At 36.5% G+C, this 26,655-nt stretch overlaps 1 protein-coding gene across 1 annotated transcript in view; it reads left to right on the top strand.

Moving 5' to 3' along the window:
- PRKCE (protein kinase C epsilon) overlaps nt 1-26,655 on the top strand; it is a 321,247-nt gene that overhangs the window by 211,969 nt on the left and 82,623 nt on the right. The window contains exons 4-11 of the mRNA XM_087962734.1: nt 3,244-3,321; nt 5,478-5,637; nt 6,816-6,850; nt 10,847-10,932; nt 12,821-12,950; nt 17,373-17,515; nt 20,158-20,254; nt 21,523-21,737. Of these exons, the coding sequence (XP_087818860.1) occupies nt 3,244-3,321; nt 5,478-5,637; nt 6,816-6,850; nt 10,847-10,932; nt 12,821-12,950; nt 17,373-17,515; nt 20,158-20,254; nt 21,523-21,737 (944 nt within the window). The remainder of the gene's footprint in view (nt 1-3,243; nt 3,322-5,477; nt 5,638-6,815; nt 6,851-10,846; nt 10,933-12,820; nt 12,951-17,372; nt 17,516-20,157; nt 20,255-21,522; nt 21,738-26,655) is intronic.

Raw genomic sequence — 26,655 nt, 5'->3', positions numbered from 1 at the left:
CTCAAAAGTTTTGCTGCTGCTCTAAGGACCTCTTCAAAAGTTGCCCTCAAATTGTAATACAAGGGAGAATTATTAAATGTAAATGGTTACATTGATGGTATTTAACTTGTTCAAGTTTATTTAAATATCAATTAAAACTATTGTTGCTTTTATCCTGGCCCCATCAACTTGCTTGGAATGCAAACCTCATGCCAACCCAGAAAAAGTTGTGCATGCTTGATTTACATGCATGCTCCATGTACAAGGATATATACAGACGTCATTCTGGTTCTGTCATATTTCTGCTATATTGACCAACAGATTTGGGAGCCCCAATGGATTTGGGAGTCTAGTTCCCAGCTTTAACACAGACCTCCAAAGCAGTGATTGAGCCTTATTCTTATATTTTTCTGTTTCTCTGCAAATTTCCTTCCTCTCTTTGAATGCAAGTCTTAATAAATTACTCTCTGGTTAATCAACTAGTCCTTTGCCTGCGGAGGGGTGATCCTAGTCTAATTTGTAGACAAATTATGATTTGATAAAATTAGGAAGTAATTAATTAAGCTATGTGCACAAGCTATATAAACAAGTTGGTTTTTTTTAAAAAAAAACACAACATTTTAAGTCAGTAACAGCAGCAGCAATCTAAGTTTCTGTAGCCCAGATGGCTTTTCATCCTTTCCCTTTCTCTCAGCCCTTCTGTAGCAGCTGGGAAAAGGGAAATGTCAGAATTTACTGTATTTCAGTCTTATAATTTGGGCAGAAGAGAAATCCTGGGAAATAAGTAAGTTAAATGAAAATGAGTTGGAATCTTCAAAGGATATAGATACAAAATATACAATACCACTCAGGTGGGTGGGCTTTGCTTGGACATCATGTTAACCCAGTAAATCTACAGATAAGCAACATGGCACCCATGGACACTCAATTGTACTCCAGATAGCTCAGACTTTCTATCCTACCTGTTTTTTTAAAAATAAAAAATACTAATAACAAACAAGAGATTATATAAGCTTCCATGCTGCAAAACAGAACACTGGCTTCTAACATCATATTTAATTGTGTGTAAGAATATGTTTGAGTCCAACAAAAATTCCATCAGAAGATTTAGAAAACATCAGTGGAAATGCTTACTGTCTAGTAAATGGACATTTTGTGACTGAATATCTTGACAATGGCAGCGATTTAGAGAATATTGTAGGCCTCAAGGGGCAGCCATTTTGTGAGTTCTAAATATTGTCCACTGCCCCAACTCAAAAGGTTACCTACTTCTTGCGTGAGTGAGAGTTAGTTTCTATTTAAATAGAGAAGCTTGATTTTTTATAACCATATGTTCCAATAAAATGGGCCCCTTTTATCTTGCTCCGAAAGATATTTTTTATAAGTATCCTTGGAGAATCACTGGATCGCAAGTCCAAAATCCTGAAAGTCAGCTAACATAAACAACCGTCCTTGACATGCCTTTTGAGATGTATAGGAATTACAGCTTCAGTCAACATAAGGGCAGGATCTATCTGATTACTAAAACATTTTTTAAATTACATCTCTCAATGTATCAATTATAGTATAGATGTTTTAAGTTCTTCCCCTGGTCAATTGGTAAAAAATAATAATTAAAAAACGAGATTATATGAAGCCCAGGAAGTTAGAAATTACAGTACTAACAAGATCAGAATGAGTGCAGCTTGCATAACTTTTCCAAAATAATCCTATATCTGCTTTGCAACCTAAAACAAGGCCTGCTGCTATGCTGTATTTTAACATGGGGTGAGGCATAGACTAGCTCATCTTTGGATCAGTTATAGGCATGTTTGATCTATATTGTGCAATTAATGCTCCTTTTTTAGTCCTTTGCCCAATGATAATTGACTTCTAATTCTAAATTACTTCATTTCAGCTCAGCTGCTTTATCTGGATTTGAGCTAATGTATTTTGGCACTCCTTAGCTGGATCAGACCTTGTTACTAAATTCCTTCCTAAATTCCGTTGAGTGTGTACCAAAAATTAAATTAAGTAATGATTTTTCATTACATCATTGATTTTGCTATGGCACATGTAACTATTTTAGAGCCCCATAAAACAGATTGGAAATACAGTGCTATATATTTCTTTAGTTTTCTTTAGTTTTAAGTAAAGTGTAGCATACATATTCCAACCTGGCACTTATATAGAGCAACCTACCATGTTTTGAGAAAATAAGACAGAGAACGTATTTTAGGGAGATATGGGCACTATAATTTTCTTCTGCTGAGTTGGATCATTGAATTATATCCTGTTATTGACTATCCTGTTTGGAGCTTCTCTGCATTTGTATAATCTATATCCACTATGAGCCATGCCATTCTCCAGCATGGGCTGCTGTAAAAGCCTTTTCACATGCTGAAAGTAGAATAGGTCCAGCTGCTTATCAATGATTTTTACTTAAAAAAAAAACAAGGATGTGACTAGGTTTTTTTCTTGATATTTTAAATTACAACTTATATGGTACTTTGTATTTGGCCATGCTGGCTAGAGCTAATGGAAGCTGAATTCTAAAATGTGTGGAGGTCACCAAGTTGCCTATTTCTAGTCTCATGGGGCATAATAGAGTTAGGAAAACTCTTTGATATAGTGGGAAGAGACTCCACATGTTCTAGTTCAGGGGTCTCCAACCTTGGCAACTTTAAGACTTGTGGACTTCAACTCCCAGATTTCCTCAGCCAGAATTCTGGGAGTTGAAGTCCACAAGTCTTAAAGTTGTCAAGGTTGGAGACCCCTGTTCTAGTTGGTGATGAAGAATACAAAAGTTGTTCTTAGCAATTCATTTAGTTGCTCTTCCTACTAACTTTCTACCACTTGTACTCCAATTGAATATGCACAGGGTAATTTTATAAGAGGTATTGCATACACTTCTCAATGTAGATTAAGTGATCATTTGAACCTTCATTTGGAACATTATAGTTGGACTGCTGCATCTTTGGATTGGCAAGTCCTGTCTTTTCCTCCTGTATGTGAGAGGAGAATGAGGACTCATTTGTTTCTCATTAGATAACAATTTGGGTGACTATGGCTCTTTCTAACTAGTTAATAAAAAAGGGGGTGGGTATTAAATGTTTCAACCATTGGAGAAGGCTGCCTTAAATTTTAAGGGAATAGCAGTAGTAATATTCAGTAGTAATTTAAAGAGACACAGCAGAAAAAAATAAATACCAAGACTGTCCTTTATTTTCCTTTGCAAACTGTCTTGCACATTGAACTGTTGCTTATCTTGTCTTACAACATCAGGGGAAGCAACTTCAGAAGATAGCAGATCAGATTCTGTACATTGGAGTCCCACTCAAAGAAGAGGAACTTCAATCATCTGTGAGTTGTTACCTCTAACATCTCACTATTCAGTTGAGTCAAATTTTGAGCTGAATCAGATTATTTATCAAGTAACTTCCAGATCTGTTAGGTTATAAATTGCAAGCCACCATAATCCATAGAAAAGCTAATTTATTTCAGGTATGCTTCTGAAATTCAGCTGCAACCAGTTCTTTTGGCTGGAGAGTCCATGGATCAAATTCATGCAAAATTTGCATTTTGTTTCTAATCTGCAGCCATTGTGTATCTGAATAAAATTAACCAAAATACAAATTCTAGAGGATTTTTTTTTAACCAGAAGTCTTGCTATAGTGCTCTGGGATACTTGGGCTGCCTCAGTAAAAACTGATTGACACCAAAGGGTGTTACAGGCCACACATTTAGCCTAAAACAGGATCTCAGAGGCAGATATCTGTAATTGGGAAAACCATTTAGGTGTGTTACCCTTCACATTGTGCTAGCTCACAGTTTTCCTAAGAGCATTAAGAGTTCTGTAGAACACTAGTAGCTCAGGATTAGCTAAATGTTGGACATCCAAAGCATCATGTCCAGAAAAATTTCCTGATCCCCCTTCTTCCTATATATTTCATTAGGTCACAAGGCAGCTCTCTGCAGGTTGAATCCTTTGGGTATATTCCCATAGATGTCCCTCTTCAACTGGGCTGGATGATGCAAGTCCTTCCTATCATTTCCCCCTCCCTCCCCAAAAGCTGGGGTTGAAGCTGTTGTGAGACACTTATTCAGATAAATGTGACACAGCAGGAAGCAGCAGCAAAGCACCAGTGTGGCTTTGCTTTGATGCTGGAAACACAGCTGGTAGCCAAAATGTGCATATGTGTATGAAAGAGAAAGAGAGATATCTGCACATCATGGCTTCTGCAGCAACTGTGATTAATGCAACAGATAAGGAGAAAAAGTGCTGCATTTCCATTAAAAGAAACAAAAAATGCAGAATATGAAATCCCAGTATTTTGATGCACAAAAGGGATTTTCTCAACAACAACAATTGGTTGGCTCTTATGTCCGATTGCCTAAAGCAAATAGAAGAATGTAGAAAAATGCTGATTATTATACTTTTGAAAGGAGGTATGTTGGTAGAATTAGCTGTTACCTCACCTCAATAATTAATTTTCAATATGTCTAACGCAGGTAGGGTGCTGACGCTTCACATTCATGCTGTTTTAATTTGCTTTATTATCCTGCAATTTCATTAAGGGAAGAGATATAATGTGATTTATTTTGTAACAATCAATCCATATATAGACTTCTGAGAATTAATGGTCATGAAAGGATTGTGTGCTGGATCTTGGAAACCAGTGTAGGTGACAATGTTATGATTCAGCCTTGTCAGCTCTTCCATAATTGCAGGCCGCTTTCATCGGCACACATCCTCAAAAAGGGCTCACTCCAGCAAGATCTGTTATCAAGAGCTCTCCAAGAAATTGTGGAGAGTGTCTTGGTGGAAATTCACTGAGCCCCTAGCTTTTGAAAATATGCTATTGTAGTGTAGCAATCAGTGTGTTGGATAAGACCAACACACTGGGAGAGCCTGGATTAAATCCATCCTTAGGAAGGGAACCTTGACTTTGGGCTTCTCTCTGTCTCTCAGCCCACTATACTCATAGGGTTATTATTGTAAGGTTAAAAGATCTCCATGTAAATCATCTTAAACTCCAGGAAGAAAGGTGGGACATAATAGATCTAATTTAATATCTCAGACATTTTCCCTCCCAACTATCAGTTTATTAGTCCCTAAATAATTCAAAATTATATATCCATCTCTGAATCCTTTATGACTTCATATATTTCACCAGCTTTTTCCAACTTGGTGGTATCTGAATGCATTGATCTCCAATCAGTATGCCCATTGGGAATGACTTGGAGTCCAACACATTTAAAGGCACTAGGTTAATGAAGTTTCCCCATACATTTAACCCTATTCATACAGTCATACATATTTAAAACAAAGGGATTCACAATGCTTAAATCAGAAAAGAGTACAGAGGTGTGGTGGAATACATATAGAGATATAAGAGAATTGATTTGAAGTTGTCCATTCTGCATTTTTTTTCTGATCTTCGGTTTTGTGCCTGGAATATTAATATTTGTTAATCTCTTCCATTTTCTCTCTCTCTCTCTCTTTTTATTCCCTTCAGCACCCAAAGACAATGAAGAAAGAGTGTTTAGGGAACGGATGCGCCCCAGGAAGCGCCAGGGGGCAGTGCGACGCAGGGTCCATCAGGTTAATGGGCACAAGTTTATGGCCACCTATCTTAGACAACCAACCTATTGTTCACACTGTCGAGACTTTATATGGTAAATTTTATTACATGGAGACTTTTCTCATATCATATGGCTTAGGTTTTTTCACGGTAACACTATTATTGTTGTTTTGGCTATTGGAAACCCTTTACATTAATCCTTTCAGGAAAATAATAATGAATGAAATAACGATGCCATTATTTTATACGTTGGGAAAATGCAAAGGCTTTCTGTAACTGTGGTTATGTACCTTTTTACCTAATCATACATTATGCAAGCATATATAGTGGATATCAAATTCTTTGTATTCTAGTAAAAAAAAAAAGTTTTAAGATTGTAATCAGGCGAACACATTGCTGCAGTAAGACTCACTGAATATAGTGGGACTTGCTGGTACAGGTTTGCATTATAAGGCAATTAGTATAGATTTTCCTTGATTTGGATTTTCTCATTTCCAAATAGTGAAAAAGAATTGAATATATTGAAAATATTCAGCCACAGTAAACTTCATAGCCACTACTATGGCATTCCCACATGGCATGGTTACACAAACTGTAGCTCAGGGAACTCCTTCAGATTATCTCATTATCTCCTCCCATCTGATTCTATTGCTAAGCAACTGTCCCTCAGCGTAAAGTAGAAACGCTTTGTCTGAACTTGATCCATATATCTTTACATAGAAGTGAACATCAGTGGGATCTAATTTGTTGTTAGAACTGTAATTGAAGCACAGCAGAAGGTCATGTTTAGATTAATGTGAGTTTAATTTGGACGATAGGGCCTCTTTGTGTTACATCTGTACTTCTAATAAGTATGTGATGAAGAGAGTTCAGTGATAGCTTTTCTGGTTTCTACAGTGATGAAACAAAGAAGGTAGCCCTTGCCAAACATTCACAGCTAATGAAGATGTTAGGGGTAAGATTGGCAAAGCCCTGTCAATACTAGGAAACATATGGGTTAGCAGAGAAAATGAAAAGAAAATTGCTTGGTGGTGTTTCATACAATTTAAGATGGGAAGAAGACAAAGTGAGTTTTATCACATTATTTATTTGCATCTGTGGATTTAGAAGGAGAATGTTCGTGCAGAAATAGGAATGTATCCAGCGTGGTCTTCCATACTGTATAGTCATTTTTAGCCATTCACTATATGATAAATGACAGTGTGAAATTACATCTTTGGTCTATCCCTAATATGTGCTTTACTATTCTTTTTTTTTAAACAACAACAACAGGGGAGTAATAGGAAAGCAAGGGTACCAATGTCAAGGTAAGAAAAATTGTACATTTTATGAATATGTGTGGAATCTATAAGGAACCCTGATTATTAGGTGTCAGGTAGACCAGACAGGAAACCTGACCAGAGGAGCTAATTGTACTTTATTGTTTAAGGCTACCTTAACAGAATCTTACAAATCTCCTGCTCTCTCTTTTACAACCAAAAGTTAGGGAAGTTCCTTCCTCAGTTTCTTTCTCTGCCCATTAAACAATTGTGGGGTATGCTCTCTCTTATCTGATCATTCCCTAGCCAGCATCTCCTCCCTGAGTCTCCCAACATTAAGGGGGCTGAAGGCTAAAACATATAAAGACTGGTTGCAGGAATTGGGTTTGTCTAGTCTAGTGAAAAAGAAGAACTAGAGGTGACATGATAGCAGTGTTCCAATATTTGAGGGGCTGCCACAAAGAAGAGGAGGTCAACCTATTTTCCAGAGGACCAGAAGGCAAAACAAGAAACAATAGATGGAAATTAAACAAGGAGAGAAGCAAACTAAAACTAAGGAGAAATTTCCTAACAACGAGAACAATGGAATAGCTTGCTTTCAGAAGTTGTGGATGCTCCATCATTGGAAGTTTTTAAGAAGAGACGGTACAGCCACTTCTCTGGAATAGCATAGGGCCTCCTGTTTGTGCAGGGGGCTGGACTAGAAGACCTCCATGGTCCCCTCCAACTCTGTTATTTTGTTAAGATCAATTCCACATCCCATCACATTAGAGGCTTGGAGGAAATGACTTCCTTGCAGGTTTATTTTTAAAATAAATTCCCACTAATTACATGAATAATAAAAAAGTGTAAAAAGCCAACTTGATCTTTCAGTCCTTTTCAGCAAGGGGAAAAGTTGTTCTGAATATGCAGCACCTGAGATGTCCCTCGACAGACAGTGATGGGATTCAGCCAGTTCACATCACTTCGGGAGAACCGGTTGTTATCTTTCTGAGCAGTTTGATGAACTGGTTGTTGGAAGAAACCATTAGGGCAGGGAACCGGTTGTTAAATTATTTGAATCCCACCACTGTCCACAGAAATAATGAAAGATATTCTGGTGTTTCCCCCTGGACTTTGGATAAAGGATAAACCTTGCTGAATCCATTCCTCTTAATCCAGCAGGATTGTTTGTCTGTTTCCTTCATGGTTTTTGTAATGCAGACCTCATCTGGACAGCATACAATAGAATAAGAATAGAAAATAAACACAAAAAGACATACAATTAATACAAATCCCCAGATGGCCCCCATAAACACTGAGTCCTGGTTAAAATATAGTGCAGTAGTGTTGATTTAACAGCTGCCCACAATGGCTCATCAGATGTCTTTCAGAAGCTTACAGCCTGGAGTTGAATACAGTTGGCTATTACACTTCCCCCACCCCTTCCCAATTTACTATGTGAGTAGAAAACATATAGAAGGTGTAGAAGGTGTTAGTGCAGACAGGATAAACTGATAACACAAAAATAGTTGTCATTGGGTTCTAGTTACTTATTTATTAAGATATCCAGGCCTGAGGGGTCTTTGGTGCTTCCTGAGCTTGGTGATTTTCTTATAGACGTTTCAATTACCCAAACTAGGTAACATCATCAGTGCATACCTAGAGCTTTTAGCTGCTTTTGGACACATTATTTGATATTAATATACCTTTTAGAATTAAGATTAGTTATCTATTTTAGGTTTTAAGATTTTGAAATATTTACTTGCATAGACAAAAAGCTTGTTCATTTCCATAAGACTCGGATTTTTATCATGAATATTAATTGTTAATTCATAATATTTCCAAAATACTATAATTTGAGCCTGGACATTTGTGTCTTGGATGAGAGCCCTGGGTTAATTTGTTCAACAATCCATTTCTTTTGTCTTCATGACTGGCTATGATATTCTCCAACACCAGATTTCAAAACTGTCAATATTTTTTTCTGTCCATTTTCTTCAAAGTCCAACTTTCACTTTCATAGAGTACCACTGGCAAGATTTCTTGAAAGCAAACATAGCCATCAAACAACCAAAATGATGCCTCTAGATAGACATTATCAGATACATAGAAATCAAAATGATTGTATCATTGTCAACAATGATTGATGCTTCAGTTATAGCATCAAAGACATGACTAGGTGCTCACTGTGGAACAAGCTCCAAATGAGCTGAAGAAGAAGAAAACTAATTAGTTGCTCAATATGATTTTCAGTATATAAATACTGTTTTCAAGAAGAATATCGGAAATCACTTTGAAGTACTAAAACTTATTGATAGAGAACCAGAAGTACCCTGGAATGAACTTAAGGAAATCATTAAGGAGGAATATAATAACGAGACTGCCAAAGATGGACAAACAGAAGAAAGAAAACATCAACACAAGTCATGGAAATTATCAAGAAGACAAGAGAAGCCAAAGCCAAGAAAGACAAAAATCTCAGGAAGGACTGTAACAAGTTTCAGAGTGCTGTTAGAAAAGACAAAGAAGCAGTAGTACAACAACATGACAAAGATGGGAATAGACATAAGGATAGTCTTCCAAAAGATCTTTAAATTCAGAAAAAGGTTCCCACTTCAAATTGGTATGCTAAAGGATGACGATATATTAGCCAATTCAAAGTAGTAGCCAATTCAAAGACAATGAATGAAAGATACAGTATACTAAAAATATTATACAGAAAAGAGTTTAGAAACCTTAAAAGTTTAAGACTCAGAAGCTAACCATAGTAAGCTCCAAACTATAGTTGTAGACGTAGTGATAATCCATGCTAATCCTCACTTAACAACGGGTTGCTTAGTGACCATTCAAAGTTCTGACAACTTTCCCAAACAATACTTATGACCCAATTCTGAAGTTCAGACCCCATTCATATGACTATATTTTGGGCACATGGCAACCAGCTCTTTTTTACAGCTGGTTGCAAAACTCTGCAGTCATATGACCATGATTCATAATGTATTTTGTCAGTTTCTGGTCTTTGGGCCGGTTTCTGGGACCTCATTAATTCTCTTAATGACCAATTTGTTCACTTGACAACTGTGGTGTTTATTTAACAACTGCTGCAAAACAAGTGGTAAAATCAGGTGATTCATTTATAGAAGCTTCTATAACTTACCCAGTTTTTTTCTTCAAATAAACTAATCAGTCTTTATTTTTACAGATTAACTAAAATTTTGGCTGCTACCTAGCTTCACCTCACTGATTGATTATCACTGCAATTAGTCAAAATCAATTATTAGAAGTTGATTTGTTTCAGATAGGTGTAATTAAGGTTAACTACAATTTGCTTGGCTTTGGATGACACAGCAAATTATGAGTAACCTTAAACAGAAATAAACACTTCAGATGTTTTGTTCTCATGCCAAGAGAGGCAGTGAAATAGAAGGATGCAAGTCCAAGTATCACTGCATTAAGGTTGAACATGTCCAAAGCAATTCAATTTTTTTAAAATAAATATGAATTTATTTTATATTTTCTTTGTATTATTTGTATACCATCTACTCAGTCTGTTCCAAGTAGCTTACAATTCTAAAGCAATAAAACACCCTCAAAACCAGTTGACGATAACACTATAACAGCTCATTTTGAACAAGAGGCAGTTATGTTCTAGAAATATTTCCTTATATGGTAGTTTGGAAAAGTCTGTTGCCTTTTCCAGATTGTTCAATATGATTTAATTGGTTTAGAATGTTTATGGAGTCTCAAAACTTCATTTCCCTTCTGTGAAAGTGCAAACAGATATTTTGACACTATTTAAAATGTGATAGAATCATAAGAATATGAACTACCTTTACTCTTACTAATCTAAGAGTTTTCTTTGCCCACTTGGAAGCCACAATTCCAATAGGATACCTAGCCTATCCTTTTGTCCTGCCCCATTTTTCACACAGACCAGAATCTAATGTAGGCTTTTTAGAAGACCCTTGGAGAAGAATGAGAATAGGGATGAATCCCCCCAGAATTTCTTATTTCATTTCATTTTTCTCTTTCATAATGGATAAAATAATCTCTTGTTTACAGTTTGCACTTGCGTAGTCCACAAGCGATGCCATGAGCTTATAATAACAAAGTGCGCTGGCTTGAAGAAGCAGGAAGCCCATGATGAGGTAAATATTTACAGAAGGAATGCCTAAATAAAAGGAAACTGTGCAGAGTTAATGTGTTTAAGGCAAGGTTCTTCTAAATCACTAGTCTTTCCATCTCTTGATTTAAAATACACAACTGATCTGGGTTGTTTTGACTCTCTTCAGATCTAGACATCAAGACGCTGTTAGCACAAACATGATGGGTCTAGAACTCTTAGAAATCCGAAATTACTTAGCTATGGCCTTTTCTGACCAATGCCTGACCACAATGGATTGCTAGCCAGTTGGTGTTTTCTTGCAGGCCACTTGCCTTGTCCCTCAAGTCCATGTCTAAACACTCATTCTTCTGCCCTCTTCACAAAAATAAAAGATAATAAATTGCTAGTGCTATCCCATGTGGCAAATGTCCATTGCCTTGTTTCCCTAATTCCTAATGCTGCATGCCATCCTACTGGTTTTCATAATTATGTTAGCATCCTGCTATAAAGGATCCCATATGATGGTAGATTTGGTGAACCATATGACTCACCCAGGGATCATACAGTCTGTCCCTTCAAGCACAGGACAGTCATATATTGCAGTCATATATTGGAGCCACTGCCTTAACACAATGGCTTCTTGTCCATATCTACAATACCACTTGCCCAGAGATAGATCAAAATCACTTCTGTGTCAATGGGATTAGCAATGGGAGTTCACCTTGCCCACCAAAGGGACTGCATTTTCATTTGGAAAGCCTCTTTCTCTCAAATTGCTACCATCTCTCCCATTTATAAAAAAAGAGATAAAATGTTACAGGATTGGTGGAATTTGTTCGATTTCTGATTTGTTTGCATCCTTCTAATTATATCTACATGTGGAGAATGAAACATTTCAATGGAAGCAATAACTATTGCTTTAAAAAATGAAATATAACATAGGTTCTGAACCATCTTTCCAGGCTATAAAGGTGACTGCAATTTGCTTTGTGAAAGTTATAATGTAAGTGTCAGCATTCCAATGAAACTCCCCATTCCATTCAGCACTCAGAAACAAAGCTCATCCAAGCAAGAAATTTATTAAAGAAATCATATTGGCACATCTGGGAAAATCCGAATCTGAGAGTTCTGGGTTTTTCCTTCCCAATTGAAAATCAAAAGCCCATCCCCTGCACTCATCAGTTCATCACATGGTCCAATCAACCATCATCCCAACTGGAGACATCCCTCCAGACACTCCTCTCCAGGTGCAGGGTAACTTGTCCTTGACTTATGAGAAGACTGTTGTTGAGTCTAATCTGCCACCTCTCTATGAAATCCCCCCTCCCAAATTCCCAGGCACTAAATGTGGCAGCCTTGAAAATTCTAAATAAAATATGGGTTCCAAGGCTGACAGTAAGTTTTAATTTCTTGAGGGCAACTAATTTGGGGAAGGCTAATTTCAACTCTCAAGAGTATAATAAGATACTGTACACTTATGGACTTCTTACTAAAAAGTTCACCTGTTCAGATTCCTCTTCTGTTGCATTTTCATTTTCCAAGGGACATTGTCTTAAACCTCATTTTCAATGTCCTCCTTGCCTTACAAGACAACATATTCAGTTTTTTTTTTTTTAATAAGAGACATTTTATGCCAGCAGGACCCTGTGATTTCCTGTACTGATTTCATTCTTGGATTCCAGTTTTAAAGAATTTGTGAACTGATACAGTAATAATACTGTATATCTTTAAGTGTGACAGGAAACTTTATAAAAATCAACCTGAGAGGGTAGAAACTTTATTTTTCTAATAGTTGAGATTAATTCAATGTTTTTTAACCTTGGGAACTCTAAGATGGGCGGGCTTCATATGCCAGAATTTACCAACCAGCCACACATTGGATTAAACAGTAGCGTGCTAACTTTGGTGCTTTTGCACATTTTATCTTCCAGGTGGGTTCTCAGCGTTTCAGTGTCAACATGCCTCACAAGTTTAGCATTCACAATTACAAAGTGCCCACCTTCTGTGACCACTGTGGTTCATTGCTTTGGGGTCTTCTGAGACAAGGTTTACAATGCAAAGGTAAGATACTTTTTCTCTTTAAACGCAGGATTTTGTTATTAATGTTATAGCTTTAGTCCCCTTCATGTCTATCTTCATGTACATTTAAACTGAAACATCTATGGAAATTCTCAGTCATCCAGGTAAGAGGTCTCCAACCTTGGCAACTTTGAGACTTGTGGACAGGGGTGGGTTTCTACCGGTTCTGTCCACCTCTGTAGAACCAGTAGCTCTGAAGAGCAGCAGACATAGAACCAGTTCTATATCTGCTGATGTTTTTGCCCACCCGCCCATCCGGGCTCTTACCTGATCTTTATTTCCTGATTTTTCAACTTCAGCTGTCAAACGAGGCACAGCTGCAGTTAAAAAAGCAGGAAAAGAGGGTTGTTTCAAAGGCTGCGTCTCTGCACACAGCATGCTGATGATGATTTACAGGCGCATGGCTCACAGCGTGCAGGGAAGCTTGTAAATCCCAACCAGTAGTTAACCCTGTCGTATCCCACCCCTGCTTGTGGACTTCAACTCCCAGAATTACTCAGCCAGTTTTGCTGGCTGGGGAATTCTGGGAGTTGAAGTCCACAAGTCTTAAAGTTGCCAAGGTTGGAGACCCAGGTCATGGTTGTCCCAAAGTCCAGTTGCCTTTTGAAAAAGTACCTGTGGGACATAAAACTGAAACAAAATAGGTCTTAAATGATTCCCCTTTGGTTGGTACAACACTATTAACTAATTCAACTAATTAAGCTCTTACAAATAAATTACGTAAACTGCAACCTAAAACTTAAGAGCTAAATGTCCTTGCATTGCTCAAGTCAGTAGCCTTGAGCATGTTTTTAAAGTCAAGCTATGTAGATCCAGTTATAGATAAGTTATGTTACCTTGTGTAATTGCACAGTAGTGCGCTAATTTGCATGTCACAGCTAAAACAGGGTTCTCAGAAAATTATGTAATACCCAGTTAATGGAATAATTTGATATATAGTTCTGGCTTTGAGTTCAGAGAAAGTTTTGCCCAGACTGAAATGTTTTTCAGATTTAATTCTCCATCTGTGTGGTTGATTAAGTCCCAATTGCTTTCCTACCCGCTTATTGCCTGTGAGAATAAAATACTTAATTTTCATTGGGAATTTTTGTCTGTATGAGCAGTATAAATTGTAAGCATAAGGCAGACAATCTGGCCAGATTCAGAAAGTGACATGCAAAAATATAAACCTCCCTAAGTTAATGGCATTATTTGATAGTGATTAATATAGAAGGAAAGAATTGCAGTGTGGGACGATTAGGATCGCATAGTGAAAGCAAAGGGTACATCAGATGAGTTACTATATTCTCTAACATAATTCTTGAGTCTGAATACACAACCATATATTTGCTGTGCACCTTTAATCTACTCTCTTGGTCTGTTCTTTTCAATAGTTACAACTGATGTAAAATGAGCATAATTCCTACTCTCACTTTGAACATTCTATCTGCAAGATCTCTCTCAAATTTTATTAGGAATAACACAGGAGAAACAGAGAGATAGAAATGAAATAACGAATGCATGGCAAACATAGTACTTAAACCTAAATATCCCAAATTTGATACTTTTCATTTTTTGTTGTCTTTCCATTGGAATATAAATCCATAGGCAAGAGCACCAAAGGTTACATTCCAAATTTTAAAAAACCCTCTGATTATTAAATGCTGATATTAATGGGGTTTTTTGGGAGGGCAGAGAAGAGAGCCAACATTCAACATTCAAGCATAGTCTTACCACAGATCTTTGCACAAATTTAATATTTCTATAGATCCATGAACCTGTTTTGTTTTATTATGGCATTAGTATGTATGTATACATCCCACCACACTGTCAGGCATGAAAATGTGAATTATATGCATTCTTCTAAAATACACATTTTTGTATGGATTTTTGCTTGCCTTTGAAAATTAGAAAGTGAAAGCAATAAATAACTTTCCTTTGAAAACCTGTACCAAACATCTCTGCCAGCATTAGATTTATGCGAGAGTAGAGAAATGCTGTAAACTTCAACTTTCCAATGTCAGCATTCTCTATTTTGCCATCTGATTTTCATAATGGGTATTATATATCTTGCAGTTTATGTTTTGCTACATTTGCCCTAACACATGCGAGGAAAAAAGCTTAGTACTTCCTATATTGCCTTTACTTATTTATTTCTGACTTCAAGCAGAACAGAAAGTATCTAAAGTATTTCAAAGAGAAAGACCAGGGGAAATAAAGAGGTCCAGCCACGGCTGTCATTTTTTATGCTGGCCTTTTCAAATCTGGGTGGGAGATATTTCTACTTTTCCTCAGTAACTTGCATGTTTTAAGAAAATGCAATATTGGAACATATTCAAAGTAAGCTTCGGTCTTTTTTTCTCAGTAATGACCTAGATAAAAAACAGACCAATCACATGAGAATTTTGCTTTCTGAATAATTCAATGGGCATTCTAGAAGGATGCTGTTTCGGGAGCACAGTGACCATTTTCTTTGGGTAAAAGGGCAAATAGAAATCTCAGCTTCGTAATAAATATTCTTCCATTGGGTGGCATCACTCCAGTCATAATGAGGACCAAACAGGAAAGGATAGGATTGTAAGGTGGACCTAAAGATATTCAAATTATGTTTTCCCACCAGATTCATCAATTTGGTACAGAAGAATTTTCTCCCACAAATTTCCTTACCTTTTTCTTTCATTTCTGCAAAATCTGCATGTTATTTTAATTTCCTCCTCAAGAAAGCACTTGAACAAGTGTAATCCAGCACTGCTATGATGACAATAAATCTGCCCGCCCCCTCCAAAAAAGAGGTTGGATATTGAACAATATCTCCCCAGTTATTTGCTGCTTCTACTTGTACATTTGAATTCAGTATATTTATGTGAAGCATATATATTATTCCTTTTTTGTCTTAATTTGGGTCTGCATTTACAAGGATCAAGAGCTGATTGCAATTTCTTCTGCAAACAGGCAGGATGATGTGGAAAATTTTTGTGTTACTATGACCATGGTAACTGATATAACTAGCTATAACTAGAATAATTGCTGCCAGTTAACCCTATCGATTGAAGCTTGTTACACGCACGGCCCACCTGTCAAGTTATTTTCCACCAAGGGAGTAAAAGCTTTGTGGTTAGAAGGTAAAGAGAACAAGTGAATTGGGGTTCAGAAGTAGCTGTCGTATAGAGATGGAGAGAAAATAAAATAACAGGAACTTGAAAAAAGGGACTTCCATGAGATCTTGGAGGAGTGACGGAGATATGATGATCAAAATGGTAAGATGAAATAAAATCATGCTGTGCTCCAAAGAGGATAAAATGAAAGCCCAGACAAAGGGGTGACTATATAGATAAGTGAAGGCTTCTGGGAATGAAGGTAGAGAATCAGGAATATGCACCAAAGTTACCAGAATTGGATTTCAAAAAAAAAAAAACCTGAACTAAAATGGCAACAAAAATACTGTTTCTGTTTAACACAACATTGTGAGCTCCTTGAGTTGTCAAAATGTCAAAATGCTCATATTTATTTTAGTTATATATAATTTACTCTAAAATCTTACAAGGAAGCTTGCTTGTTTTTGCTTTCCTCTTTTCCTTTCCTTGTTCATTGCATTTGTCTCGCACATTTCCTTCAGGAACTCAAGCAGGTTCAAGTACTTCCCTCCTCAAAAAGTCCTATGGGCTAAGTTGTACTGAAGAGTAATGAACGGTTCAGAGTCAGCCTATGAATTTCATGACTGACAATGTGACTTGGGTCTTCGTGATCTTTCTTATTTTTGTACCACAATGGATGTGTTGATTTTATTTTCCAGAAAGACTGCTATTGAATCTTTGTAGCAAACATTTGAAGGAGAGACAGGAATAAGTCCCTATTTATATGACTGCTGTTGTATAGAAGATTACAGTTAGAATAGGGGCAGATTAAAGAACATTTTCTATCAGCATCCATGCTTAATTTCTGTTTCTTCCCCTCACCCCTCACCCCACAATTTTCTGGTTTTCTAAGCAACCATAATTGCCATTTTTGATGAATTTAAGAAAGTTGTTTTGTAAGGAAGTAAATTATTGAGCTTATTTTCTTTATTTGGGGGTTTGCAAATGGCTCCAAAATTGTACTGATGAATTGGACTGGGATCCTACCCAAATTCAGCAGTAATCTGGAGTAATCTCTATGAGCCCCCAAAGTGAGGAGGGTATTGTTCATCCCTGAGTTACTTTTCAGTTCGATCCTGCAAGCCAGTTCTTTATAGAATAAAACTTATCTGAACTGTCACCAATCTGTTTAGTCTATTTTCACTTAAATCAGATTCTCACTACAGGGACTGTAAAAGGGATTTTGTGAATAATACAGATAAATAATAGATAGTGATTTATCAGGACAGCTTAATCGTATTTAACCTGGATTTTTCTTGCCCCCTCCCCCTCTGTTTGGTTTAAATTACAGTTTGCAAGATGAATGTACATAGACGCTGTGAAACAAACGTAGCACCCAACTGTGGAGTAGATGCTAGAGGGATAGCTAAAGTACTTGCGGATCTTGGCGTTACTCCAGATAAAATCACTAATAGCGGACAAAGGAGGAAGAAGGTAACCAAGGAAACAGTTTAAAATATGAAGTAATAACAGTTCTGCACTGTGAAGCATGGGAGACATCTTGTGTCCTATTTTAGTTTGGATTTTAGAGCATAACTATATATTCTGGTTCCTTTAAGGATCGTCAATGAATGTATTTGTCATTTCCTAAATAAAATAACCTGGTGTTGGCCCTCACAAACCAATGGGCAGATTGCACTTCAGCTATCTATCAGATTTCACAACAACGAGTTGCTGAAAAGACTTCCTCCTCTTTCCAAATTCCCTCTTTAACAATTTCAATACATTAAAATATGCATTTAGAATACATCTATGGAGAGCAATTTGCAAATTAATGTAAAAACATGACAGTACAATCATTTTGTGTTGTCTGGATAAAATGGGCAAAATAGCAATGACCTGGAAATGTTTCACCCATCCCAAATATTTATTTCTGGTGCCACTGAAAATGTTGGCCTACTCCCTTCTTTTACAAAGTAGCAGCCAGTAATGTGGAGTGGTAGATCATGTTGTCGTAAGTCAAGGCAAGTATTTAAAATAACCTTCCTTGACTTGGTGATATCTAAATTATAAGGCTATAATCTGTCTATAATGTATCTAGATAATAAAAAGATGGACAAGGGTATTTTTGATCATTGCTGAGTTCCTGATTTGCAGATGACTTTTGCTACAGCAAAACCTGCATCACGTAACATGTACTGTAATTTTTTTCTGGCTTTAAATAATTATAACAGAAAGAAAGATTTCTTTCTTTCTTTCTAGAAAGAAAGTCTAGATTTAGACTGTTGAAAAAAATATATCTTTTTCTCAACACAGTAACTAAAGCTTGTTAGCTATGAATAAGAAAGCTTGACATTGAAGTCCATGAATTTACATTTCTGCTCCAGCTTCCTTACACAAACACCATCAACCAGGGTATATAACTTGTTTCAATCTGAGGGCTACTTTGAGTGGCATATTGTAGATTAGAAAAAATACTTTTAGTTACTTTAATTAAAGAAGATGAATTACTGTCGACACATTTATTTTTTCTTTCTGTTAAATTACATGGTCCAGGTAAATACCCTGCTTTAGAATTACAATACCAGATTAACTCTTTGTTATCTTTGAAGAGACTGAAGGCTAATTTGGCTAAAGGATAAATTAGATGCTATGCTGAAAATACATGTGACATCAGACAAAATCCTTTATTTCTGATAAAAAAATCTTAAGGATAGGTGTTTGCAACATAACAAGAATAGAAGCGTAAGGTTCTCTTTTCTTGCTAGCTGAGAACAATTTTCCTTACAAGATTCCAGACCACAAAGAAGTAATCCAATAGAAATTAAATTATGGCTATCATAAATCAGATCATTAGGAATCTGACTTTTGGGTAAGAAGGGCTCTGCATACTGGAAGAAAAGAAAAATTTCCAGTCCCCCGATTTCTCCTGCCTTCTATAATTAATTAAATTATAATCAAAACCTGAAGCTGCATCGTGCATATGGAACATATTAAGGGACAATTATTAGCAATTTGTCCCTTAGAGTCTAAGGCTTAGACTGATGTGACCTGAGTAGCAGTGAAGTCACAGATGGTTGCGTTCTTTTTTCAATTGTTAGAAAGAACATTTCTTGTCAGGAAGCCACATAAACATCACAGCCACTGCTTTGATGTCCTTTTCTGGGAACACACATGAATGTAAATACTCTTAAATGTAAATATTCTTATCTAGTTGAAAAACTCTCTGCCCTCCATGCTATTACAATGATGTCAAATGGAAACACAGTGAAATAACATTCTTCTGAAACAATTCAGTAGATATTTGCAAAACTGACCCTTCCACACAAACACACATAAGTTGGAAAGTATACTGTGGACATATGGAGAATATAATAGTTATACCAAGATAGATAGATAGATAGATAGATAGATAGATAGATAGATAGATAGATAGATAGATAGATAGATAGATAGATAGATAGATAGATAGATAGATAGATAGATAGATAGATAGATAGATAGATAGATAGATAGATAGATAGAGAGATAGAGAGATAGAGAGATAGATGATGTCAAATGGAAACACAGTGAAATAACATTCTTCTGAAGCAATTCAGTAGATATTTGGTTTCACTGAGGGCTGCATCAGGGTTGCGTTTGACCTTGGGGGTGGGCGTGGCCAGGATGGGTTTCTTAATGGTTAGAGGTTATCTTGCATTACTGTTGGGTACTTCAGGCTCAGCAATGATTTCTGATTAAATTGTATATATTTAAATGTTAGCATGAAATTGTATCTTCCATGGCTTCATATGTCATCGATATTTTGTTAGAAGCATATTAAGCATGAAGATTTTATTAGAATCTTATTTCAGAAGATAAGACTTTTAAAGGGATTTAAAGGTTGAATAAAGGTTAAAAATGAACTCCAGATTTAAACTTTGATTAAAGGTAAAATGTATATTCATCTGCCTTTCTGTTAAATTACATGGACCAGGTAAATATTCTGCTTTAGAATTACAATGCCAGATTAACTCTTTGTTACTTTTTGCAGAAAAGCATTGTTATGTGAAGTTACATCTTTAGTGTCTCTTAAATGTCATGTCAGAAGAGCACATGACTGTGATTAAGTATCTCTTTTGTTGGATTATTCTTAGCTTGTTCCAGGTGCAGAATCTCAAGCGCCAGTTCCTGGATCCTCACCAGGAGAAGATGACAGATCAAAGTCAGCACCGACTTCCCCATGTGATCAAGGTTCATCAACATTTATTTTCTCCTAATAAATAAATTGCATTTACCTTAACATTTTGATTAAACTATGTCATTTAAAAAGTAGCTCCACCAGTTCTAATTTAACAGAACATTCAACCTTTAAGCAATATCATAATTTGGATCAGTTAGCCTTCAGACATTCATTCATGCCCTTATCACTTCACAATGTGACTGTTGCAGTGCAGACTACATGGGGCTTTCTTGAAGACCACCCCTCTCCCCTGAAAGCTTCAATTGGTCCAGAACATTTCAAGCAGTGATTGCCTCGTCTCAGCACACTAATCTCTGCTTCTTGAGCTATACTGATTGCCATTGTGTTGCCGGGTGTAATTCAAGGTCCTGGTTATCATCTGTGAAACCCTACCTGGAATAGCATTCGGCTATTTGCAGGACTATCTGTCTTCTGTGATCTCTTCCTGCCCAATATGATCTGGCAGAATGGGCATATTTCAGATCCTCTCAATTAAGCGGTGTCATTTTTTGGAAACCAGGAAGCATATTTTTCTTGTAGCAATGCCTGGAATGACGTCCCCTTAATCATTGTATAGCTCTAATGCTGATGAGATTCCAAAAAGCCTTAAAATCTTGTCTGGACCCAACAATGTAATTGTTTTTAAAACTTCCCAATAATTAAACCATCAATTATTGGGATGTAATAATTAATCATTTCAAACAAGGAAAAAAATGATATTTGGTAGTGTCTTTTGTGTGCCCACAATGAGTGGGGTCAAAAGACAAATAGTTGTCACACAACTATTTCTTCTTTTTTAACGATGAGTTTAGAGCTTTTATTTGCATTTAAATGTCAAAATGGCAGAAAATTACACTACCAGTTGTCAATAATAATAATAATAATAATAGCCAGAAGACATTTTAATCCTGGAGTCTCAGATTATCACTGCTGCCTTAAAATGTCAAAGCAACCCAATTCTATGTCACATGCTAAGTCTCCAATGTATAATGTCAGGGAACCCTTTAAGGGCTCTGAACCTTTCAAAGGAATCCTGGAGCAGAGCCAAAATCTGATAGGCTGCTCTCCATTTTCCCACAATATTCTTTTGTTTTCTGCCCTTAGACCAGTTTAAATTCAGTCAAGAAAGTATGGGTAAAATTGGGAGCCATAACCTCTCATTCTTTGTGACTCAAAAAGCATCTGACATAATTCATATGTCTCTAAAATTAATATAAAATCCTGCAGAGGTTTTTGTAAAATATCTTGCCTGTCAGCACTGTTTTTTGTCTTCACACAGAAATCAAAGAGCTTGAAAATAACATCAGGAAAGCATTATCATTTGACAATCGGGGAGAAGAACATAGGGGAGCAGCAACAAGCTCAGCTGATAGCCAACTTAACACACCCGGGGAGAATGGGGAAAACGGAGACATCAAAGCTCAGATGTCAAAGCGAATGGGCCTGGAGGAATTTAATTTCATTAAAGTATTAGGAAAAGGCAGCTTTGGAAAGGTGAGCAGCCTACAAATGCTACTTGGTTCTTTTTGGTCACTTGCCTTATCATTATTCCTAAGATGAAAATATTACAGGCTTCTCAGGTAGACCAGACCGGAAACATGATCAGATGATCTAATTTTACTTTTTGTAAGGGTACATTAACAAAATATTGCAAGTCTGAAACTAGAGATATCCTACCATCTCCTTTACAGCTTGAGAAGTTTGGGAGGGTCCCTTCTGAGCCCCTTCACCTATTATCCTGCTGCAGGCTATGGGGTCTCTTATCTGACTGTTCCTTAGGCAGCATCTCTTCATCCTGTCTCTCTAAGTCTTTCTTGTATACCATTACAATTATGGTACATATAGAAATACATTCTTTGTCACATGAAATTATGGCCAAGATGTGCAACTTCTGTTTTGCAAAAACAGCCTTGGAATAGCATATTAAGAAAGAGCCACATAAAAGGGCTTTACAAAAAGCAGTCAGCAGGAGACCAAACTAAATTATATAAATTATTACTCATTTTAATTAGTTTGGTTATTTTATTATTGTACTTTAACACAAACATATACAGCAATTCCTTCCCATTGTATTCCAGTTGTATTCCAGTTTATTTCCCAAGTTTAAAATGATAACGTGAATAAAAACCCATAGATTCTCCCAGAATTACATGTTATTTATTAAACTTCTCAGCAACATTCAATAGATTATCAAAAAAATGTTGGAAGTAAAAGAGAATTCATTTTACAGTGGTTAAGTCCCTTTCTGAATAAATGAGTGATGCTAGTCTATGTTCTAGGTAGGGAAGCACTTGAATTCATGGGAGCAGCAGTGTGAGGTTAAACAGTGCTCAGTTCTCCTTTATTTTCCTCCGTTTCTTCATGAAACCTCTGGGAGATATCAATTGTAAGTTCAGAATGAGATCCTATCAATAGGCTGATTTGATTCAATAATATCCTGGCATCCCAGGCTGAGTAGCAGCTGATGTGGAAGACTTGAAGAAGCATCTGAAAACAGGGGTGTGGATGAGGTGAAACAACATTCAGATTAAATCTTACCAAGATGGTTTTGCTAGCAAACATCTGGCACCCTCATAATATAAACTTGGTCCCGCTAGTTACTTTGGACAGTGTTGTACTCTCCCAGTAGAAGGGCCAGGATGCTCTGGCATTAATAATGCATGTCCTGATCACAATGTAATTAGTCTACTACAGTGCACTCTATTGGGATAGTCTTTGGACATGATCCAGAAGCTACAAATAGTATAATAGTTAATACTTATCTATGTAGAATAATAGTAACATCAATGTGTTAGTTGATATTAGACTTCTGGGGCCAGTTCAAAGTGCTTTTATTTCCTTCAAAGTTCAGCAGTAAGATATATCATGCATCACGTTATCATTATTGGATTGGATTGTCCAGTTTATTTACTTAGAGAAAGGCTGTTAAAAGTACCCCTCCCCATTCTCCAGTGAAATACATTAAATGAGGATAAGACAAACTTTGTGATGGCCCCCATCCTTCAGAACCTTCTCCTCCCAGAGGTACACAAGGCCTGAACTTTGCTGACATTCTAAAATCAGTTAAATCCATTTTATCCCATAAGCCTTTGGCAGTTCAATCATTGCTATATCATTGGCCTTAATTTATGTTTTGGTTTTTTATTCCTACATTATATTTTCTTGTTTGTTTTTGCTTTTTGCTCTTAAAGTATATCGCCCATAACTAGAAATTTAAATATAAATACTTTTAAAAATAGAATAGAAAAGAAAAAAAATGAGTGGAAGGAAGAATCTAATAGGACTGTCTAACTCACGGCCCACAGGCCGAATTTGTCATGTACTGGCCACGCCGAAGTCTGTAGGAGTCATTTGTAAAGTCATGTGGACTTCCTCAGTTTATCCCTGCCATTGTACGAATCTTACAAATAAATTGCAATTTGACTTTGGTTTCTCCAGTCATTTTTGGCATTACTTGTTAAATGTTCCCATCCCACCTACATAGCGCAGATATATTTTGGGCACAGACAAACTTGCTGACCCATCAAGTGCTGTCAGATCTAAGCTGGTAAGTACAATGGATTCTTGTCAGATCATCTTGACTTCAGTCTTCTGTTGTGGGTTAGTTTGAATCAATGGATAATGTAGTCAACTTTTTCTCAACTGATGCCTTCTAGGCATGAAGATTTGCAACTTCTAGAATTTCTGACCTTACAGAAAATCATAAGTCAATATATCTTCAAGAGAGTAATTTGACAAAAGCTGATGTTGGAGATGTAGTTGCAGAAGACCAGTCTCTACGTTCTATTCACGTGTCTGTACACATGATTGTTGTTTTACTCTTATAAAAGAATATGTTGCCATCTATGTACAGGAAAGAACTCTAGAAAGAATGTATAACTGTGAATTTCTACAAGTGCTGTAGCAGAAATGTTTCTCATTTCAAAGATTGATTTTTTTAAAAAGTCAGTATTATACTGTGAGTTGAATGCATATCTACTGTCAGATCCGTGTATCTGTCATTTCTTCAGAAGAAAAGGTGGGGGGGGGAGGCTGATAAAGAAATCCTTTCTTGATGTAACCTGAATATATTTAATCTTATATCGAATTTGTATAACCCACACATGATACGATGGAGGGAGAAAAGCCAGATGGCCAGAACTATCACCTCTGAGAGGCACAACCAGGAGATGAGAAGGTCATAAAAATTCCACAGTGAGATTGTACTTTGGGAATCTCTTGAATAGTTCATTCTAACAAGAGGGGTGGGGAGGAATTAACATACTGGCTTTTGTTTCACTAAATACACATCAAGATAAGGGGAGGGGTTCTAAACTCCCTTATGTATCCCTGTATGCCTGAGAGACCTCAGACGCTGCTTTGAACTCCTACAGGAATTGTCTCATCTCAATAAAGAATTCCTTTGTGATACGTTTGGATACGTTTTCAGAAGTTCATTCTAGTTGAGTGAATGGGAAAAGTTCTGTAGCCTGACATCTACTCATTGAAGTGCTAAATTATGTTTGTCAAGGAGCCTAACTGCAGAAAGTATTCTGTCAGGTGATTGACATTTCTTCTCTATGTAGATAATTCCTGTTTTGCTTTTTCTGATCTTGCAAATCAAATAATTTTTTGCTTATTTTTCCAGCTTGCCAGCTATGCAAACTTAACATGGCATGTAGATATTAAACTGTATTTGTTCTGGCTCCAATCACTATACCCTATAAAGCAGTTACAAAATAGTGAAAAAAGTAATGACAAATTTCACTTTCTATAATTATAGAACCATTGTTGGTTTTTTCAGCTCTGTGCAAGGTAATCAGGGATACCAACAATTCTAAAGGTCATAGACATGTGCCAAACATCTTCATTGGGGCCAATATATTTACTCAAGAAGACCTGTGTTATTAAAAGAAAGAGATCCAACTTTGCCATGATTCTTTGCCATGGTATATTCTTTGAACATTCCCTAGGTTCACTTTCTTTGTATGTTTCTATCTGCAACTCGGAGGCTTTCCTGACTGCTGATTAGGAAGTATGGTATTTCTAGTCAAACTAGAAAACAGTGGATTGGACACAGTTGCTTGTTCTAGTACTGTACTGCAACTATTGCTGTGTATCTGGACAATGCTGCATCTATGTTCTTTAGGATAAGATTATATATGGATGTATACATAATGTTTATATGTAAGAACATGGATGCAGCATTTTCCAGATACACAACAATAGTTGCAGTACTAGAACAAGCAGCTTTCTCCAATCCAGTTGTCGTTCTTTCCCTCCCTCCCTCCCTTCCTCCCTCTCTCATATATTATAGTCGCTTCATGCCACTAACTATGGTGCCTGAGTGAATAGGCAAGTTGCTATGGGAAAGAGGAATCACTTGATTATAAGTTGTTCCAATCCATAGGCTCTTGGTAGGTGTATAATTTTGCTAAATCTTGAACCTGGCTCTCATCTGCAGCATAAACTAGATCTATATTGAATGTACATTGATTCTGATGACATCTTAATCTGTATTATTATATTACAAATATAAAGGCTAATTTATATGCCTTTCAATGTCTTTGGTGATCTCATTTGTTACTAAATACTGATATATTTTAACTACATAATTAATTAAAGAAGGCTATTTATGCATGTCCCATAAATTTATTTGCAATTGCTTTGTGTTGATGTGATCTGCAGGACTTAGATCAACTAACGGACTATTTGTGAAATGATCACACAACGACTTTGCAGAACTCTACAGTGGTCTATTCAGTTTATCTAGCTAATACCTAGTTTGATTATTCCAGTTAAAATTGCATTCAGAGACTGAGTTTTGTGGTGCAAGGAATATGCAAACTACTTGACTGAAACTTTCCGAGGAGGAGATTCACATCATGCCCTATCCATTTTGGAGTTAGTTCATGAACAAGTGGATAAGGATCATGCAGCCAGAAGCAGAAACACTTGGTATAGTAAAGGGAAGGTGAATATTGAACCGTGTTGGCAAAAGGTCCAGAGTTTGTGGCTATTGCTTGTGACACTTGATAGAGCAGGCTTGCTCTCTGGTTTACTTGCAAAATCTTATAAGCCTTATGTGCCTTGATTTACTTAGAGGGACGTCTAATGGAACTTTATCAGTCAGAAATTTATCGGTCAGGTTCAAAGTAGAATCATTGTGTCCATCCTTGGCTTTCTAATTAGTGCCAAAGATCCTGAATTACAAATATTTATATGTATACCCCTGTATCCTTTCCCTGCTGGCTTATAAGAAGTAGCCACTAAAGATAAAAAATATATTCTTTTTTTTGTCATCTTCCTTTATAGTTGCTTAAAATTAGACTTGTGAAGTACTCTATTTACTTATTTAAGAATAATACATTAATAGCAATAGAAACCCTCTACTTTGAGTGTGTGAATGGGCATATTGCTATTGATTACAAAT

The sequence above is a fragment of the Notechis scutatus genome, chromosome 1, assembly GCF_049901735.1.
Source record: "Notechis scutatus isolate UNSWTSFEM ecotype Mainland chromosome 1, rNotScu1.2, whole genome shotgun sequence".
NCBI lineage: Eukaryota > Metazoa > Chordata > Lepidosauria > Squamata > Elapidae > Notechis > Notechis scutatus.
The sequence above is the reverse complement of the archived record's forward strand: the minus strand, read 5'-3'. Positions and strand labels throughout refer to the sequence as shown.